This window comes from Triturus cristatus, chromosome 10 (assembly GCF_964204655.1).
Source record: "Triturus cristatus chromosome 10, aTriCri1.1, whole genome shotgun sequence".
NCBI lineage: Eukaryota > Metazoa > Chordata > Amphibia > Caudata > Salamandridae > Triturus > Triturus cristatus.
Window position 1 is genome coordinate 258,011,915 of NC_140593.1, and position 21,536 is coordinate 258,033,450.

A 21,536-nucleotide genomic window follows, 5' to 3' on the forward strand; every position below is an offset into this window, starting at 1 on the left:
ACCTTTTGTGAATTGTGTACTCCTGTGTAGCTCCAACCCCCAGGTTCCTTGTGTGGAACTCTTCTCAGGAACGTCCGCCAAAATGGAGCCTGCTTTTAACTTCTGTGGTCTGTTTAGGTACAGTAGGTTGGAGCTGGTAAGGTTCTGTGAGGAGAGGGACATAGAGGTGGGTGAGTTAGATACCCAGTCCAAACTGAGGGACAACCTGATCACTTGGCAAAAGGTTGAGTGGGAGCGAGAGCGCAGCGAGGAAGATAGGGCCCGGGCCGCACGCCGAGAGGGTGGTGGGTCTGAGGGGAGCCCTGAGGAATCTGAGGAGGAGGAAGGTTACCTGACAGGGACGTCAGTAGAGAGTGGAGACCCCATAGATAGGGAGTCCCTTGCTGGGTCCAGTGTCAGGAGCAGCACCCCATCCCTTTCCCTGTCCCCAGAGGAGTGGGTAGATAGGAGGGAAGAGAGGGAGCATCAGCTGGCCATGGAGAAGCTCAGGTTAGAGCATGCCTGGGGGATGGCGCAGCTGACTATGGCAGAGAAAAAGCTGGAGACCGAGAGGGTCTTAGCGCAGGAGAGGATGGCGGAGGCTGAGAGGGCCTTCGCCAGGGAGAAATCAGTGCTGGAGAGTAGATTATCGCCTGCGCGCAGTCGTAGTTTTCTGGGCTCCCCAGGGAGGGTTGAGTCCAGTGGTGGCAGCGAAATAGAGTCCCGTGCGACAAGTCCCACTCCCAGTTTCCCCAGTCTGGTACCTGTTTCCCAAGAGGAGGAGTATAGGTTGAAGTTCAGGGGCAGTAGAAAACCGTCTCACCAGTCGTGGGGGTTGTTTGTGGATGACTGTCATGATGCACTGTGGGACTGGCTGGAGGTCAACACGGAAGAGGATTTGGATATAGTGCTCAAAATGATTGTCAAAGAGCAGATGCTCAGTAGTTGTTCTCCAGGGTTGCGCCAGCACCTGGTGAGGTATGACTACTTTTGTCCTTGGGCGCTGGCAGAGGAAGCGGAACGCTGGGAAAGCGCTAGAGGTTCTCTGGAGTCATTAGGGAGTGACTCAAGTAGTGGTTCAGGTATCTTCCAGCCCAGCGGGGTGGAAGAGGCTCCATGTAGCCCAGCTAGGTCCCAGGATAGCGAGGAGGGTGTAGGACCTTACGGCCTGGCTCAGTGGAGCGGGAGTAAGTGGGTGACCGAGGGTCCCCAGACGTACGAAACCCTGCCTCAGGACTTGGGTGGTTTCAGGAGGGAACACCAAGTTGGGGACCTAGGCTGTCCTGTTAGCCCATTTGAGGAGGATCACCTAGTGAGTAGAGGACCTGGAGCGCCTGTAAGCAGGGCTCCTGTGGTTCTAGAGTCTGGCAGTACCGCTCCAGTAGGGAGGGTACAGAAGTCCAGCGAGAGGAGTGGCATGGGGCTGTGTTCCCCGGTGGAGGAGCCAGTGGGTCAGAGACCAGCCGGGAGGGCTGAGTCTCCTAGAAGTGACCATGGCGACTACACGTCTGGCCTGGGGGATCTTCGCGCACTGTCAGGTGGACAGGGGACGGGAGATCTGCGCCAGGCAGACGGTCATGCAACATATGGGGCATATGTTACTCTCGGGGGGATGGTGTGCAAATCCCCAGAAGTCCTGGAGTGCCAGGCAATTATTCCACCGAAGGTTTTAGACCGGAGGTTGGAAGGCCAGGTTCAGGAGCAGCCTGACCTGAAGGGTCTGACTACTGTAACCAGTGTCCTGACCGGTTCTTCTTCCAGAGGGACCGCCCCAGTTGGTAGGGAGCAGGACTCTGGGAGGGGGTGCAGAGGGTGGGAGAGCCCACCTCTGACCCCGGTGCAACCTGAGGGGTTAAACCCTAGGTTGGTAGACCAGCTCTCAGGGAGGGGTCCTGAGCTGGTTGGTGAGGTATGTTACGAGGGTGCCTCTCAAAGGAGGAGAGGGCGGAACCCTAGGAGAAGAGGTAGGGGGAGGAGAGCCTCACCCGTGACTTCTGGTCAGCCTGAGGGTACAGACCCTAGGCTGGAAGATCGGTGGCAGTTCAGAACTGCCCTGATGAGGGGTAGAGTGGAGAATGGCTGCTATGTGCCAGGGGTTACTACCCCCCACTCTGTGGTTAGGCAAGGACCAGTGGCACCTGGGTGGCCTAGGGCCTGGTCTTGGCCGCGGACAGCTTGGGAGTACCAGTGGGGTAGCCCAGTTGGTCCGGAGAGTGGTTTGAGAAGAAACCCCAGGGGTTCACCGTGGCGTAGAACAGGAGGGTGTCCCGGCAGTGGCGGGCCCGCGTCCGTGTTCTATCGCCCCAAGCAGGGAAGTCCATCACGGTGGTGATTGGTCTACCCTGCGTTTTGGCTGGAAGGGGGTTGTGTTGGACTTGGCCCTTCTGGCCGGTTCACCCCGAAACTTTTTGCGTAATATGGTGACTTGGTTTAGTGATTTTAGTGACTTCTGCGCACTTTACCGCTGTGTCCCAGGGTAAAGTGCGTGCGTGTTGTGAGGTTGGCCTGCCCTCCCATAGGAATGCATGGGGGAATGTATGTGTCCCGGTGGTTCCTGATGCGTGGGGTGTGCAGGCCCGTGTTTGGTATGTGCGGACTCGTGGGAGTGAATGCTGCGCGTTGATGTGTGCGGCGTGCATGTACTTGGTGTGGAAGTGCCACTTCTAGAAGTGGGCACTTCAGTGTGCAGTCTGAAATGTGTGGCTTGTCTGGCGATTGGCTGGTGAGGTCAGGTGACGGACTAGGGAATTCCCCAGAGTCAGGAGGAGTCACCCAGTGGTGAATGGGGAGTTAGCATGTTGATGGCTGGGGAGGAGTGTACCTGGGTCCTGAATAGGACAGGGATTCCCCCACACAATGCTGGCGCCGGCCCCTGTGGTGCGTCTAATGACCCTAGCCCTGCCAGTTAATAGGGAGAGGGGCTGAGCAAAACAAAGTGCTCAGGAACCTGTTGGAACTGGTTCGCCCCTTCCCTGCACCTTAGACAAAGGATTTGACTGTATAAAAATGGGGCTGTGTCCCCACAGAGGTTGTTCTCTTGCAGGATCCACTTGAGGGGGGGCCTGCTGCTGCTGGGCGCCAGGAGAGACTGCCACTGGGGACTGCCTCCCTGCTGGAGGGCCCTGTGAGCTGGCTCTGGGCCCAGCCTTTTCCCCCTGCTCTCTGGAGGACCTTTTTGTTGCTGAACCCTGCTTGTAGCGCCTGGGAGCGCTTTTTGGACTTCCTAGCGCTGGGCGCGCTGTTTTGCTGGACCTTCCTTTGTTTATAGCGCTGGGAGCGCTGTTTTGCTCTATGGCGCTGTGAGCGCTTGGGATCTGATAGCGGGTGCCCACCCCGCGATCCTGACGGTGTCTGCCAAGTTCGGCGGGTGCCCACCCCGCCGTTGTGCTCGCTGGCGAGGGAGCCTACCCCTCTCATTTGCCAAGGAATTCACCGCCGCGGCCGGGCTTCAGCCGGAAGTCAGGCAGGCCTGGGGGCGGGCCCCGAGACGGAAGCAGGAAGCGGACGGGAGCCTACCCCGCGCTCCTGTGCAGTGAAGATCCAGGCGGGAGCCTACCCCGCGCTGGACCCGAGAGAGGAGAAGTGCGGCCGGAGCTGGTGCGGAGGGGGCGCGAGGCACATTGTCGGTGCCTGCCCCTCCGCGTTGCAAAGAAGCCTCGGCGTCCATCGAGAGAGGAGACGACGCGGGAGTCCCCGAGCAGCCCGGTGAGTGTTTAGCAGGGCTGGGGGACTCCGCGCCTGTGCAGAGGGGGTGCGGGGGCAGTGTGACGAGCCCCGTGAGGCTCCATCCGAGGGGTCCCGAGTAGCTAGAGCGCTAGACGCTCCCACGTGCGCAGTATTGCTCCTCGAGCCTAGAAGGCTCCCACGTACCCGGGGGCATTGTGGTAGTTTCTGAGCGCGTGGCGCTCCAACAACGGTGCCACTCTTGATTTAGAGCCCCGTGAGGCTCTAGGGGGCATTTCAGGTGGCGCAGAGTCCAGAGGGACTCCAACGTGTGGGGCATTGTTGCTTCTCGAGCCCAGTGAGGCTCCAACGATGTGCTGAGCCACGAAGGCTCTAGAGGGCACATCTTTGATGGTCAGAGCCCAGAGAGGGCTCCAGAGGCACGCAGAGTGCCTGAAGTCCGTTTTCCAGCTGCCCAGCACTTAGTGGGCAGCTGCCACGTTTAGGTGGGGGACCATTCTTGTTCTAGTCTGCGCAGCTGGCGCAGCTTAACTTTGTTGAACACAGGGCGCCCTAGCCCCTTCCAGGCCAGTTGGCCCAGGGACTGCCACAGGTGGTGGCATAGGAGTTTTGCGCAATTGTGTTCCTACCTGCACCTCTGAATGTGTGTTGATGCATCATGTGCCATTGCTTTTACACCTCTGAATGTTTTATGCATCATGTGTGTTCCTTCCTTGCACCTCTGAATGTGTTTTGATGCGTCATGTGCCATTGCTTTTACACCTCTGAATGTTTTTAGGCATCATGTGTTTTTCCTTCCATACACCTCTGAATGTGATGCATCATGTGTAACGTTCTATTACCCCTACAGGTATTGTGATACGTAGGTGGTTGTTGCTTTCTCCTAGTACAGGTGGTGCTAGTGAGGTTCTAGTTCCCTGCGTGACAGTCTCCTAAAGTAGTTAGGGTTACGTAGGTGGTACTTCCCCGATACCAGTAAGTACTGGTTGTGTGCTATACATATTATTTTTGTGCTACAGTGATTTTATATATTTTGTGTGCTAAATATCTAAAAAGTGCTAATTCCTGACAGTGGTCCAGGTGGCCCTGTCTTGTACATAATCCCTTGTAAATTCTGCCCGTGCCTGTTGGCACATTGTAAAGTGTGTGTTTTTATCTAATGTGTTGTGTATAATACAAAGGTTATTTTTATAGAATACCTTGTGTGGAGTTTCCTTTGTGGTGGGCCTTGGGTGTTGTTGCTGGGTGCGCGCGCAAACGCTTTACACATTGCCTCAGAGATAAGCCTGACTGCTCGTGCCAAGCTACCAAGGGGGTGAGCAGGGGTTATCTTTGGCGTGTAACTTCCTTGCCCTGACTAGAGTGGTGGTTTCTGCCTGACTTTGGCGCAAGCCTTAGCCAACCAGAAATCGCCAGGTCTAACAAGATCAAAGCGCCAACTGCGGACATCTTTTCACGGTAAACCAGGTCAAACTCGAAAAACATTGCCAACTGTGATGAAGTGTTGGTCAGATAGAAGAAATGGATTGGGCCAGGTTAGCACTTACCTTCGGACTTAGAAGAAATTTTGAAAAAGTGTTCTGAGAAGGTAACGTTCAGAGGGGCTAGGCTGCAAGCGGTGTTAGAGGAAGAAGTGTCATTATTGAGAAGCTGCTGGATAAAGTTGTGGCAAAGATATTTTCTTCAGACTTAGTGACTTTTTTAAAAGTTGAGAATCTCCAGTGGGATTAGGCAGGAGGCTGTAGCAGAAGACAGTTCCAGGAGGTTAAATAAACCTTTGGCGAAGGACTGCTAAACAGGATTTGTTGCTGCTGAGAAGAGAGTACTAGTGCATCCATGAAGTCAGGCCGGCCAGCAAAGCAACTTGGCCGGATCGAAGAGCAGGTTGGTCCCAGTCTTCCTTCAGTTCTCAGAGCAGTTTTTAGCCAAAAGGTTTCTAAATCTCAAGTTGTAGAATTTGGCCATCTGGGTACCTTTAGCACCATAACCAAGAGTCAAGGAATAGTGGGACACCACTTGGGGGTTCCAGACACACTCTGGCTCCAGATGTGGTTTCAAGATGGTGGGAGCCTTTTATGTCCCTGTGGCTCTGAACAGGAAGCCAGTAAACTACCCTGTAGTCACTCTGGTAGTCCTGGGTTAAGGTGAAGTTGCAGGGCTCGAAGAAAAAGGCTGACCTCTGGGAGTTCAAGGCAGGCTTCAAACAGCAAAGCTGTCCTTCCAGGTGCAGCAGAGCATTCTTTGAGAGTGTACAGTGGTCCAAAGTAGTAGGCAGTCATCTGAGAGTCCTTCCAGCAGTTCAGAAAGTGAACTTAAGAGGGGGTCTGAGGGCATTATTTTTATACCTGGAGTCTCCGTTGAAGTTAGGAGAAGGTTCTAGAGCTTTCTCTTTTATAGGCCCAAAGAGAGGCACAAGGAAAGAGAAAAGTATGGAAAAATGAGCAAATAGAGCAGAAGTGTGGAGAAACAATAAAAATAGAGCACAATTGTGGAAAAAGGAGATGATAGAGAACGAGGGTGGAAAAATGAGAGACGAGGGCACCAATGAGAAAAAGCATGGGGTAGAAAAAAGTGCACAAGTGTGGAAAGTGATATAAGAGAGCATAATCATTGAAACAATAGAGAGAGGAGCAATCATGAAAAGAGCATGAGAAATATCGCTAGGGGTTCAGAAAGAGGCAAACAAAGGAAAGAGAAGAGAGGAGACTGCAGGAAGAGAAAGGAGGAGTCTTCGAGTCACACATGTGGGATCCAGAAGGATCTAGTTTGGTCGGAGGACTAGTCCCAGGTAAATGGAGGAGGGTGCTGGGCCTAGGCACCTTTCTGGTTCCTCCATTTCATATTTCCTGTCTGCAGTGTATGGGGGTGCAGAGAGATTTTTATCTTCAGATCTATATCAATCAATCAGGGGGTTTAAAGTGTGCGACCCACCCGTGTTGGTCTCAAGGCACTGGGGGGTGCAGCTCCGGATCAGCTGGACAGCCAGGTCTTGAGGATCATCCTGAAGGTGTGCAGAGTAGGGGAGCAGCTGCTGCTGACTGGGAGTTTGTTCCAGGCTTTGGCTGCGATGTAGAAGGCCCTTACACCCGCTCTGATTCTGCTGATTCGCAGGGTTTCTGCCAGGGCAAGGTTGGTGGAGTGAAGGTTCCTTAGGGGCACCTGGAAGGAGACTCTTTCGTTAAGGTATTTGGGTCTGCAGTTGTGGAGGGATTGTAGGTGTGGGTGAGTAGCTTGAAGGTTACTCTCTTCTCAATAGGGAGCCAGTGGAGGTCTCGCAGGTGTTGGGTGATGTGCTCATGTCGTGGGATGCCAAGGGAGAGTCTGGCCGCGGTGTTCTGGATGGTCTGGAGTTTGTGTAGCAGGGATTTGTTGATTCCAGCATAGAGGGCGTTTCCATAGTCCAGTCTTCTTGTTATGAGTGCATGGGTGATGGTCTTTCTGGCTTCGGGGGGATACACTTGAAGGTCTTGCGGAATATGCCGCGGGTGTTGAAGCAGGTGGAGGTGATGGCATTGATCTGTCTGGTCATGGTGGGAGGAGTCGAGTATGATGTTGAGGTTTTGGGCATGGTCTGTGGGGGTAGGAGTGTGCCCAGTTCAGGGGGCCCCCAGGAGTTGCCCCTTGGATCCTCCCCAGAGGGGGGGGGTCCAAGGGATAAGACTTCTGTCTTCTCCGAGTTGAGTTTCAGACAGCTGCTGCTCATCCAAGCTTATAAGAATATAGTGCCCTGTCATGTCAGTGAACCCTGCTGCCTGTGCAACTTTCCTCCTGTATACGTAGAGTGCAGAAGCTCATTAAATGTGAGGACACTTACTCCACCTGGAAGTGGGTCGGAGGACGAGTTGTAACTAGATACTTGTATTTCTTGTCAGTGAAACGTCCCTACTGTTTATGGATATTGTGGATGCTGCTGCAGAGAATTCCCAGAAACCAAATGGAAATGGATATTTTTATATAGATTTGAACTAGTTTTATGTGGAGTTGTTCTGCAATATGAACCCATTGATTTGTCTAATTTGCGTCTCTTGAAAAATATTGACACGTTAAAAAAAATGTGCAGAACATTTTCGGCAGGTTTTAGCTTTATGGGATTTAAGAAAAATATAGAAAAAGGTCCAAGCCTAGCAAGAAATTCAACTATGTCTGATTAATGCCAAGAGCCTTTTACCATAAAGTGCCCTAGTAGCGTGTCAGCACACAACAGATATCTATGCTCACTCTTTTGTTACAGTTAATTAGTTGTAAAGCTTAAAGCTTTGCTCTGCTGAAGATTTTCAGGCTCCAAAAATGTTAGTTTTATTTCTCTCCGCACTCAATCATAGGTTGTATATTGAATAGTTAAAGACACAGATGGGTAGAGGTTTTTGGGGGGAAACGTGTATGTGCAATATACACTACTTGAATTTTCGAAGATGTGAGCATCAAGCTGATTCATTGGAATGCATTGAAACAACAGCCAATTATGAATTCTGTTTATGGCCAGGCCCGGTTGTATATTTAGACCATAAATAAAGGTTCAAAAATCCTGGAAAAAGCACCAGAAATGCTGTAACAAGAAGCCTAAGGCAATATCAAATAGAAGGTATCATTCCCTTACAAAGCTGCACCCTCTGTGTTACATTCACAGTGCCATCACACTCAACGTTCTCTTGAAAACATGATATGAGAGTCTAGTTTACTCTTCTTAAATATTGATAAACAATTATAATCAATACATTTTCATTAAGCATAACAGTAATTCCCCAAGTTTCAAATCCGGGGAGGAGTTGGCCTAACCGCTACGGATGTCGTCCTCGAAGCTGGGGAACCGGGTTTGAGTCTCAGCAAGGGCGCTCAACATCTTGTGATTGTGGGCAAATCACTTAGGGGCATATTTACAACAAGGTGATAAAAAATTATCGCCGCTTTAGCGGCCGTTTTTGGCCGAAAAAAGCGGCGATAATTTTATCGCTATATTAGGAAACGCGTGAAACCTTGCTTTAGCGTGGGGATTTCTAACACCCAGCTTTGCATCTCTAATGAGATGCAAAGTGGGCGTTCCTGACCTGACATGATAGGAGAAATGTCGATAAGCGACATTTCTCCTATCATCAAGTCCCACGCTATGAAGCATAGCGTCAGGAAAAGTAGCGATAACACCTGTTATCGCTACTTTCCTAACACCTGCTTCAGGACTGACTTAGCCATGATATCCTATGGAAGGAGGATATCATGGCTAAGTTTGTGAGTCCCTATCAACAAGCTACCGTGACATTATCGCTGGGTTTCCAGCGATAATCTCACGTTAGCCAGTTAGCGTGAGGATTTTTATCGCTATTGAGATAAGCGTTGCTAATAGCATGCTATCTCAGCGATAAAAATCCACGCTAGCCGGCGATAATTATCCTAGCGCTAAGTGCGCTTTGCGATAATTATCGCCGGTTGTTGTTGATATGCCCCTTAATCTCTCTGTGCCTAACAAAAATGAATGTGTCCTCATGTATCGCAACTGGTGCTCGTGTAAGGCGCTCTGAAATCCGATACCCTCGGGTCAAGTTTGCGCTATAGAAAACTTAGGCTCTCTATAATCAGTATCCAGAACATGTTATGTCATAAAAATTTCTTTAACCATGAATCTATTTTCTCTCAAACCCACAAAGCTATTTGTGGCAGATATTTTTGCTACTTCTTTCTAGTTTCTTTCATTTTTTTTGTCCTTGGGTTCCCTCCTTGTAAAAATCCCACAGTTCCCCTGACTTATTTAGAGGTGGTAGAGCTAATACGTTTCCAGTGGTTGCCCATCTGCCACAGAGCCTTTAGCTACTGAAAATCAGGAGGACCATCCTATTAATGGCATGCATTCAGACATTCATGTGAGGCATTGCGGTCCCAGACAAGCATAACAAATGCCTGAAACACAGAGAAGAAAGTAATTCTGCTCTAGGGACACAACTTGTTCTTTTTGTCATTATTAGCCCCCTGTTTGGGGAGTTTGTTTTGAGAAAATACAGTGCCTAGCAGGCCACCATGACATTTTTTTCACCGAAGTCCTCCCACATTGTTGGTAGAATTTCTTTCATAGAAAACTATTCTGGAGTGCATCCATAAAAAGGCACAGTGGTTTAGCAGGTTTCATTTAAAGGATGTATTCAGAGAATTGTCCATAGCAATGTGGACAAGTTTGGACTTACTATCCTGCTCTCTGTTTTTTCTACTAAGATTCACATTATTTTACAAATTTAAGGGCCTCATTTATGGGGAATAATCATAGGGCAGCACCGCAAGTTTTCTTGCTGAGCAGCCCTACCCCAATGTGAAAGGGCAGAAATGCACTTTATGAAATACTGTGCACTCCTGTCCTTTCCCCGCTGCTGGCACACAATTTGCTGCCTAGTGCAGAAGCAGGTATCCTTGGGTGTCTGTATTGCAGGTAGGTTTGTTTTGTGCAGAATGCAGCGCACATGGAAAGAAGAAAAAGTGAGAAAAAATGAAAAGATTTCTCCTCACTACGCCTGCTCTGGGGAGGTGGCAGTATTTGGCGCTGGCCAAAGTGTACGTGATTAATTAAATCTAGGGCTGCGTCAAAATCCATGGGTCCTGCATGAGAAAAGCTATCGCAACACTCATGGAATGACTCCATGGTGCAGAGGAAGGCAGCACATTGACATGCGCTGCCTTGCCTTACTCCATATATTTGATGCCCTGCAAAGCCATACATTCTATAGCATTCATAGAAATAGGAAAATGCATTTTGGGGTTGTTTTTGTACAAAAAGGTGCCCCTTACTACACAAAAACAACCCTGCCTGCAACAGAATCGCCCTTGCACTATGGTGCAATGGTGCCTAGGTTGGCGTGTGGGAGCAAATTGTGCACCATTGCAGGGGGAAAGAACAGGAATGCACTGTATTCTATAAATACTGTGCATTCCTGCCTTCCACATGGGCGTAGGACGGTGCAGCAAGAAGACTTGGGGCGTTGCCCTACGCCAATTCATCATTAATGAGGCCCTATGTTTGTAGTCATTAGTTATGGGACCATTATGTAGAGCAATGCATGCACCTTCGACTTCCAATTATCGAAAGGTTGCTTCTAATTATTTATAGACAGATGGCTTTAGTATTCATATGAAACAAACAGATTCAAGCTCCTATGGCCGATAATACAACTTTATTGCCTTTTAATCATATAAGCATCATAATTTTGAAAGGACTCTTACCTTGAATTGCCGTGCCCTACAACCAGGGCCGGACTGGCCGTAGCGGGCACCGGGCAATCCCCCGGTGCCCCGCACGGGTAGGGGCCGGTTTTGGGCCCTTGGGGCCATAGCTGCAAAATCGGCCCTGTAACAAAATCGGCCGAAAACCGGCCCTGGTAAAGAGCTGTGGGCGGCCGAGCACTTTGCCTGGGCTGGTTGTGGCTCCCAGTCCGGCCCTGCCTACAACCCATCTTTCATCTTTTAAATCTCGCTCCATTTAATATATTTCTGCATTATAACAGTGCTGCCTTGTTTGCACTATTCCCTATATGATATTTTTGTATAGTTTTTTTAATAGTAAATACAATTTGAGTTACTACAGAAGTGTATCCCTTATTTTGTATTCTTAAGAAATGGTTCTTCGAATTGGGTTTGGCGATGCAAGTGTAATTGTTTGATACACTTTCTTTAAGTCAAACCTGTGGAGTCGCTGTGATTTTGTTCCTCTCTCAAAACCTGGTTCTATTTAAACATAACAGAGCGTCCGAGTTTAATGCACACACAAGCTCGCCTCCCCAGGTGAGTGCATGTGCTCCAGGTCACAGCACAGGATGCATTTTGTTGGCCAGTGCAAAGGATCAGCAGGCCTGTTTTGCTCTGGTAAATTGTGCATTCTTTAGAATCCTCAATTACATTGCCCATATTGCTTTTCACTGTGACCCCACACATTCTGAAGCGCGTGCCTGTGCATTTTCAATATTAATGCCCGTGCATGCACAGCGTATCTTTTACTTTCTACTATGAGTAATGGCGCCAAGGCTTGATTAGTTTATAATTGATTACTTTCTCACAATAATGTATGTATACCATTGTGTTTTGAGTTACTTTACAGCGTTTATTGACATAATGATCAGCCAAAGAGAAACAAATTAAACTCAGAGAAACATTTTTTACATTTGTTTAAGAAATTTAATACAGTAGTGGGTGCAAGAGGAGCCCAGCTGAGTGGAGGGCAGAAGCAGAGGATTGCCATTGCTCGAGCCCTAGCAAGGAACCCGAAAATTCTGTTGTTGGACGAAGCAACATCTGCGTTGGACACTCAGAGCGAAGCTGTGGTGCAAGAAGCTCTGGATAAGGTAAGGACCCACCAATCACTGACTGTACTTCATGTGCCTTGCCTGTTGTCCTCAGATATCACCATAAGGTGCATTCCCACCAGAGACTGCAATGGTAATTGAGAGGTCAGAATTGAATGCAACGTATAATTTGCATACATTGTATACCTCACGCAGGGGATAGAAAACAGCCATCTCCTTATTAATAAACCACAAAACATGAATTGGTTAAGTGTGCCTAATTCTAAAAAAAAATATGAAAAGGCAATCCAATAACAAGATGCATTATTGGTAAGGTTTTATTTCCATTACTTAATGATATACCATCGCCGTTACCTTCAAGATGCAGTAAAACGCTTTTCCAGGTGGTGTAAACGCATCTGTTACATTCGCTAAAAGGGAGAAGAGTTGACATGAGAACAGCATCAGGGCATTGGGAAGGATCATAGTGTACTATGAGCACAACTAGTGCAGTCAGTAGGGAGGAAGCAGGAATTTACTGAAGGGATCAAACACCTGGAACGAAACATTGATTCATACATTGAAGCAATGCCATTCATGGAAGGCAGAATTAGATGAGTGAGACATAATGACAATCGTGTTAATACAATAAGTGACAACATGATAGAATGTGTTGGACCTGTCAGCCTTAGGGCGGTCTCCGCTACCTTTTTGCTCTTTTTGCCTCCCACTTAACTGTACATTTTTGTTGGACTTAGGACTCTGGGAATCTTACTAATGCTAAACAGTGCTAAAGTGCAGGTGCTCTTCCATAAAAAACATGGTGACACTGGCATACCTGCCACAGGCCCCTGCTACCGCGGTGAGGCCTACCCCTCCTTAGGTTAACATTGGGAACCTCCCCCTTATGGGATAACTTCTGACTGGGACCTAATAAGTATGTCATGTTTGGTATAATTGGAATCATAGTGGGGAACCCTCTCTAGTGATGTATCAGGTTTGGGCACTACTGCTTTAGAAATCCCACTTTTAGAAAGTGGACATTTTCCTGCCTGCACTTAGGTTGTGCGCTGCAGACTCCCCCCTCACATCTGATTGCTGATAGCCTTCCTGGGCTGTGAGGAGGGAGTGGTGAGTTACACCTTTGCACTTGAATAGGCTGGGCCCGGCTCCCCACAATAGACTTAACGACCCTGCCTTTGTCACTCTAGACAGCCAAGAGCCAGGTCAGGGAAGGCAGGGAACACCCCAGAAACCCCTAGGCCCTTCCAGAAGGTTCTACCCCCTTCTAGTACCTGGGCACCAGGGTATAAAAGGGAGGGTGCTGGCCACACATCTTGGTTACACTGCTCAGTCAAGAAGAAACTCTGCTGGAGTACAGACTGCTGCGCTAGGAGGATTGCCACTCTGCTGGATTTGACTGTTTCCAGGAACAGCTGTCCTGCTCTGTTGAGCTGCCCTACTGCCCCCTGATCTTGCCCTGCCAAGAAGAGAGTGAAGAAACACCTCCACAGTGTCTTCGCGATTTGCGACTGATTGGTTCCCTGGTTACTGCGGGATCACAAGAACACTACAAACTGCAAGGACTGTGCCTGCATGCTGTGCACGCAAAACTGCGCTTAACTTCACTCCTGCCCTTGCTGTGTGGATAAAATTAGCCCAAAGGATCAGCTGCTTGTCGCTAAGTGAGCATGTTCTGCACCCAACGTGTGTTGTAAGGAGCACTGTGCCTGCTCACACCACCGCTGGCCCGGGGTCTCCGAGAACGCCCTGCCTGCATCAACGCGCTCCGTGGAGCCAACGCACCACAACACCATGTACCTGTTTTGGCACATAGCTCGGCTGGCACCGTGACATTCGTGGGGGGGGCCGACAGTGGAAACACCAGTGCGGCATGGGACTTAATGGCAGAGCCACTGCGCAAGAAGAGGCAAGCCGTGCTGTACTCCCCGGCCGCGAGGTGTTGCCTAGCAACCGGGGCCTCCCCAGAGACACATCGCCGAGGGAAAAGGAAGTTTCCTGGTAGGACGTCAACACCGCGTCAAGAGGGAACCCGCGATCAAGTTGGACGAAGATCGCCCGACCTCCGTGTGCAGCGTTGGCCAAGAGAGAGCTCGTCCACCCCGAGTCCAGGTGCCGGCAGCGACTGAGAACCCCCCACCGCAGGTAAGGCTCGCGTCAGCAGTCTGAGGCTGCGAGCCGGACTGTCCCCCTTTTGAACTTGGTCCAGTTTGCGGCCCGGAGTAACGAGGTGGAGGTTTGCGGTACCAAGACCTGACCCGGTCTCCCGGCTGATTGAGTTCATACTGGGGGCAGCATTTTTGCTGTGAATACAGTGGGGGCATATTAACATTGAAAGCCCAACTTTTGCGGCAGCATTCTTGCTGTAAGTACAGCGAGGGCATATTAACATTGAAATCCCAACCTTTGCGGCAGGATTTTGGCTGGAAAACGCCTTACATGGCCTAAATCCGATCAAAAGAGTGAGAGGGGTCCCGCGCCCCAGGGACACGTGCCCAACATTGACAAGAACTCATTCTTCTTCTTAAGTAACTTCCTATACGTCCAAAACAGAGGTTGCAGCCATACTGGCTCTACAAGTTTATTTTCCTTTTTCTTATCAAAGACACCCCTAAAGAAATCTCATCATGGTATATGTGGAATTTTTATTGATTTGGTCTTGCCTAAAACTTTAGATAAAGATGCTTCTATTTTTCTATAAAAAACACTGTGGTGTCCTTTTGTGGTATTTTCACTGTGTTATGGTGGGTGTGTGTTGCACAAGTACTTTACACGTTGCCTCCAGAGTGTAGCCTCCCTGCTCTTCGCCAAGCTACCAGAGGGTGGTCTAGGTCAGTGGTTCCCAAACTTTTGACACCTGAGGACCCCATTGACTCACCACTGGAAGCCGGGGACCCCAGCAATTTGTATGATTTAATTTTCAAACATTAAAAGAGTAATTTGAAAAAAAAAAAACATACGTGCGCACAAAACAAATACTCGAATTACTAAGGATTTTAGTATTTTATATTGAAAAAATTTGCAAAAAAAAGAACATTTTAATGGGAAGGTTGGTGCTGCATCTCCGTGATTAAATTTGAAATGGTTAGTTTTATTTTGCAGTCCAAGGCTCCTGCCAGGGCCAGAGTGGCAACCCAAAGCAGCCATGGGAAATGTTTTCAGACCAGTCCCCATACAGTGCACACTAAGTGCAGTGAGTGAGCCTGACCACTGTATAGGGGGCTTCGGGGGGCTCTCCCCCCCAAGAAAATTTAGAATACAATGGTGCGTTCTACAACACATTTATCATTATAGATTGAATTGTATTAGCTTTTAAAGAATAGTAAATGATTACCTTACTATGCACCAGGATACAACAATCTTTGTTCAGGTTCTTCAATGATTCCCTTATTATCAGCCTTCAACAGCGACTCTCATTTCTCTATAGCATACCTGTTACATGTATTTCATTTGCTTTATAGCGCCTCTCATACCATTGTATGATGTCAGAGCACTTTACATCACACACATATAGAGACAATGAATCATACTTGTAAATCAGTGTAGAGAAAATGTTACATAAGGCAAAGGGGACTACAAGGTGTAGGATTCACGTGTCATTCATAATTGTAGGCATTTTTAAAGAGTGCTTGGTCTGGAAAAGCACAAACTCAGTATTCAGAACATAACACAGTGGTTAGCATTGACTAACAATAAAAATGTATTTCCACCCAAATAAACTCCTTTAACAGCATCAGGATAATGAAAGACTGGGAAAATACATAACTTACTAACTTGTACCATGCAGTGTGTAAGCAGCTCTTTGATGACCGTTTATAGGTCACTGTGCTAGATTATGATGGTCTGTTATGCATAGTAACAAAAGAATCTCTGTGACAAAAACAGTAACCCACTGACCTATGCACATAAAATACTGTTTTTTAAAATGCATGGTACGCGTTCTTTGCAGCAGGCATATTAATCCTCTGTGCTAGATTAGATACGTCAAACCTGCCACTGGACAAAACTCTCATCTCTTTCCAGCAGGTAATCACTGGTGTTATCATGACACTTTTATTGTTGCTCGAAAACTGCTAATTCTACAAGGAACTTTGCAGTGCTTTTAAATCTGCTGCATGCGGACCCCCTGGGAATGTGTCACGGACCCCTGGGGGTCCACGGACCCCAGTTTGGTAAACACTGGTCTAGGTCATTTTGAGACCCACCCTGTCGGGGGCGGTGGTCCCTACTTGGACAATGGTACAACCCCTGCCCACTAGAGACCCCGTTTCTAACAGAATGCATGTAGAGTAAGTTGAAAAAACATTTATACTAAACAATGCAGATAGATCAGGGTGAGTATACATGTTTATAGGAAGTAGCTTAACTCGGGGTAAAGGCACCAACACCATGTTAGGTTGAAACATGCTGATGGAAAATGGTAGATTGAAGTACACTAAAATGTTGCAGTCCAGAAAAATAGAAGAGAGTGTTGGTAGAAAATGTTTAAAAAACGTGAGCGTTGGAACGTAAGAAAAAAAGGACATAAACAGCGAACTGAGGATGTTGTCGCTTATCAAAGTTGAAGACCTCTCGGTTAGAGGTTCTAGAGTTGGGAGATAGGTACTTCGTGACAGGTCTGAGGATATACCCAGCCGGTCTGTAGGCTTCTTGTTAAGATGGTGTGTGAAAGAAGGACATTCCATATTTTAGGTGCATTATTGTTTAAAATGTGGTGTCTTGATGTTCAAAAGCTTGTGCTTCACTAAGCTACTGTTCTTACCTGTGATATCTAGTTTTAAAGAGAGATAACTGAGTGTGCAGTGACATATGGCCATGTAGGTGATTCGTGTATTTTTATTGCATTCGTGGGTGTGATGACCCTAGCAGCAAAGTGTTGCTTTATTCTACTCGGTGTTACAAACAGCTAGTTGAAGCAAGTGCATAGTACTTTAATTCAGAATATCCCAGACATGAATATTGTGATTGAGTAGTTTGTCAAGTGTTAAGCACAGGGTCTTGGCTGAGTTGAAGATTTTATTGGATATATTTTGCTTCATTCACAGAGAAACGTCTGTGATTTCTTAAGAGAAAGGAGAAACAATGCAATCATCCACAGTGTTATCTTGAGTTTCATTAGTGATTCTTAACCATATTTCATTGAAGGAAGAACCTAGTGTCATTTGGTCTCTTGGTCATAAATTATCAGGGACATCTGAAGATCATCAGTGTACTTGTGAAATGAGATACCAATTTCGAAATATCTGCACAGCGATTAAGCATACAGTTTGGAGAGTAAGGGGGCATGTATAGAACCATGAGGCATTCCAAAAAGAACAGAGCTGGTGAAAGAGAAAGTGAAAGTATTGTTGATGCTTTGGGGGTCTATGTATTAGAAAATAAATAAAAAGTACTGAAGAATGGCACCTCCGGTACCCATCAAACACCTTCACGTTTTTGAAGGATGGGATGTGCTATGGTGTCAAATGTTGCCGGCACATCTAAGAGTTAGTAGACATTAGCATCCTTCATTAGAAATATGAAGTGCATCATCTACAATCTTACAAATGTTGTTTTCATGTTTCCAGATCAGAAGGTGGATTAGAATTCTCCATGAAACAGGACCTGATGTTCAGGCTTAGTGTCAAGGTTTTGTAGAGAAGGGCATACATGGCCATCTTTTAAGGAGACAGAAAGAGTAATTGTTGGACTTGGCCCTTTTTGTAGGGTCATCCCTAAACTGTTTGCCTTTCTCTTAGCCTTTTCTTTTCTGACATGGTGTTGGTGGTTTTAGGACTCACTGCTGTTCAGTGTAAAGTGCGTGTGCGTGTGCTCTCTGTGTTAAATATGGTAATATGGTAAGATTGGTCTACACCTGTTTGGCCCATTTAATTTACCTGTCAGTCCTCTGTAAAGTGGTATCTCATATACCCAGGGCTGGTAAATTAAATTCTACTGGCGGGCTTGCAGCGCTGATTGCGCCACCCACCAAAGTAGCCTTGCAAACCTATCTCAGGCCCCTGCCATTGCAGGGCCTGTGAGCGCAGTGTCACTGCCGCTGTAACTTGGCACCTAAAGTGTGTGCCATGTCTGTGACCCCCCTTTTCCTGCATGTCAGTCACCCCTTAGGTAGGCCCTAACTAGCCCTATGGGCAGGGTGCATTGTAGGTAAAAGCTAGGACATGTACCTTAAGTGTGTGACATGTCCTGGTAGTGACAAACAGCCATTTTGGTTTCTCACTACTATGGGGCTGCTTTCCCATAGGAATGCATTGGGTATTCCCTGATAAGTGTTTCAGTGGTAATCCCTGATATGAGAGGCACAGCGTGGTCAAGTTTGGTATGTTTGGAATAGTGATAATAAATGCTAGGCAATGGTGTGCGCAGATTTATTATAACTATTTTAGAAATGCCACTTTTAGAAGTTGGCATTTATGTGTGCTATGTGTCTGCCTACCTGATGTGAATTGTATGTCTGGGTTTTAAGTGACAGGGGCTGGTGAGGTGTGTGTGGCTCCAGGAGGGGCAGGGTGAGTCAGCACTAGGCTGAATGGGACATCTGCATTTGAAGTGGTGGGGGGAGAAGTCCCTGGTCCCTGAATAGGATGGTGCCTGCCCTAGTGAATGCTGGCTCTGCCCCCCTGTGGTGTGTCTGATGTTGAGCCCCCACTTAACAGTGGAGAAGAGCAGCCCTGTCAACAGAGTGCTCCAAATCCCCCCTGAACCAGTTGCAACTGGTTTCCCCAAGCCCTGTGCATTGCAGACGAAGGGGGAAAGTGGTATAAAGGTAGGGGATGTGACCCCATGAAAAATGTTGTTCCTGTGCTTGTTCTGACACTGGGAGCTGCTGCTGCTGAGCTCCAGGAGGAACCGCTACGAGGGACTGCCTCCCTGCTTGGAGGGCCCTGTGTGCTGACCTACCTGAGCCCAGCCTTGTGCTCCCCTGACCTTGACCCTGAACCTTGCATTGGACTTAGCGCCTTGTGAGCGCTTGATTATTCTATTGCTGGATTCCTTGTCCAGCCTTTGCCCTGGAGCTTGGGGGAATTCAAGTGCCATGTGAGTGCTGCACCATTTAGCACTGCTGCTCCAGGGAAGAGGAGCGTGTGGGCCTTGCAGCAGTGAGCAGGATTCCCCCGCATCGCAGAAGGACAGCGGGAGCCTACCCCGCTTTATGCATCTGTAGAGGGGGTGCCCACCCTGCATTTCTGCACCTGGGAGAAGTCGGTGCCCACCCCGCTGGTGTGTGTATCTAGAGGGTGCCCACCCCGCTGTGCTATCATATACAGGCGGGAGCCCACCTCGCACTGCACTGTAAGGAGAAATCACCGCCACGACCCGGGACAGGCGACCCGGAAGCCAGCCGCCTGCTGCCTGACAGTAGGCGGGGCCATTCACGGAAGCTGCAGCCGGTGAACCAGCAGAGCTCCCCTACGCAAAAACAAAGCGCTGAGGGATCCTGGCGGCAGGGCTACCGCAGCCGTGGTGGGAGCCCTGCATGTCCTGCCTGCTGAGACGGGGCCTCCGTGAGTAGGGGAGAGCCTTGCGACGTGCCTGAAAGAAGGAGGTGTCCCGAGAGAGAGAGAGAGAGAGAGCCCAGTGAGTGAGGGCTTCGCTCAGCATATTGTTGGTGCCAGTGTCTGTTATGCCACAGATGCCCCGCCTGACAGTGGGCAGCTGTGACGTTGGAGCACATTGGGCTCAGAAGGCCCCGTGGTGCCCGTACTATTTTTTTTCTTTTCTTTGGCCACAATTGTCTTGTAGGGCCCAGAGGGCATGGAAGTGCCAGTGCCCCCTCTTGGTTTCTCAGTTACGCTGCCATAGCGGGTAACTGCAACATTGGGGCATGTGTTGGTTGAGAGAGTTCCGGTGAGGGCCCCAGAGCGGGGCCCCAGGGTGCCACTGCCTACAGCTTTCTCCACAGCTGCACCGCAATTAGCGGGCAGCTACCATGTTTAGGCCAAAGCCTTGATTAGGAGTCCCAGTGGGGATCCAGGAGGCACAGTAGTGCCAGCGCAATTGCGCCCTTGGGTTCTGCTACATCGGCAGCCAAGCCCTGACATTGTGGACAGAGGTTGTTTTGTGCCCTAGAGAAGGCTAGTTGGCCAAGGGGGTCAGTTTATGGTTGGTAGGGTGCAAGGCCCTCATGTGATTCATGTCCCATGATTATTGCGTAATGTGATTTATGCTAATGAGGTTTGGGCCATAATAAGTTTTATGCCTAATGTGGTTTATGCGTAATCTTATGTCTAACGTCATGTTATGATAGTTTAGGATGGTGTCTAATGCTAATGTGATAATGCTTAGGTCATTATGGCACCAGTAGTTACTGGTTGTGTTTTACATTTACTTACCTGTTCTGATGGTTCCAACCATGGCGGATTGGCCTGGTCCTATATATAATCCCCTGTGAATATTGCCGGGGCCAGTTGGCACAGTGTAAATGTGTGATTATGTTTCTAATGTGTTTATGATAATACAAAGGCTATTTTTTATATAACCTTGTGAGGAGTTCCTTTTGTGGTGTGCCTAGTGTGTTGCTGCTGTGTGTGTGTGTTGCGCAAACGCTTTACACATTGCCTCTGAGATAAGCCTTTCTGCTCGTGCCAATCTACCAAGGGGGTGAGCAGGGGTTATGTTCAGTGAGTGACTCCCTTGCCACTTGAGTGGTGTTTTCAGCCTGGCTTAGGTGCAAGCCCACGCCAACCAGAAATCCCATTTCTAACAGTAATGAATGAAGAAGACATTAATGGTTTCAAGCCAGAGAGGTTGGGATACGGCTTAATGAATAAACAAAAGAATTGAAAGAATATTGTGGAATTATGGTGTTTGTAATGATGTGTTTGATTATCATGCCTACAGCATAACTAAAGTCAATCTAAGCTGATGAAGGTTATTTTTATAGTTGGTTAGAAGTAGAAGGATTATTAATGTTATTCACAACGTACTAATTCATTTTAGCAAAGTGCTTCTTGAAGTTGTATCTTCTGGGTTTGTGGAGAGAGGACACAGGAGTCTCAGAATTGTATAAATATAAAACATGATTTGGTGGGTCTGTTTATACCCTTTTGCAGGCGTACTTTCATGAAAGATAATTGTGCTTTCTACAGGTTTTGATTGTATCCATTCCTGTCAGATCGCATTTGTAGACGTTTGACTGTAGAGTGGGTGTATCTCTATCAATGCCGGCAGTGGAAAGCTTGTTTAAAATATCCAATTTGTTTTTTTTACTGTTAATTCATTTTGATGTAAATGTCTTAGATGGCTGTGTCGTTCACATGGACTTAGAGCAATGCATGGAGTTGAGTATTTTATTTTCAATGCTTTTATGTATTTGTTTTTTATCATAATATTTTCAGGTTTGTTATGGATAGAGAAGTATGTTGAGAGAATAGTAAAAAAGGTCTTTGAGAGAGAACAAACTGCATTAGCTGCATTGCAATGGATCTCAAAGGTAGAGCAGATTGTATATTTGCTGAACATAAATCTCCACAAATTATAGATGCAATCTGACAATTTTGGTGCTACGATACTGATTTGCTGGTGAGATATTGGTGCGTACCTGCACGCTAAATTACACACAACATTAAATGAAGACAACATGTATCAATTACATGGTAC

General features: G+C 48.0%; 1 protein-coding gene across 1 annotated transcript in view; it reads left to right on the forward strand.

Moving 5' to 3' along the window:
- The window catches only part of ABCB5 (ATP binding cassette subfamily B member 5), an 837,677-nt gene that overhangs the window by 521,353 nt on the left and 294,788 nt on the right, over positions 1-21,536 (forward strand). The window contains exon 15 of the mRNA XM_085630938.1: positions 11,805-11,975. Coding sequence (XP_085487064.1) covers positions 11,805-11,975 — 171 coding nt within the window. The remainder of the gene's footprint in view (positions 1-11,804; positions 11,976-21,536) is intronic.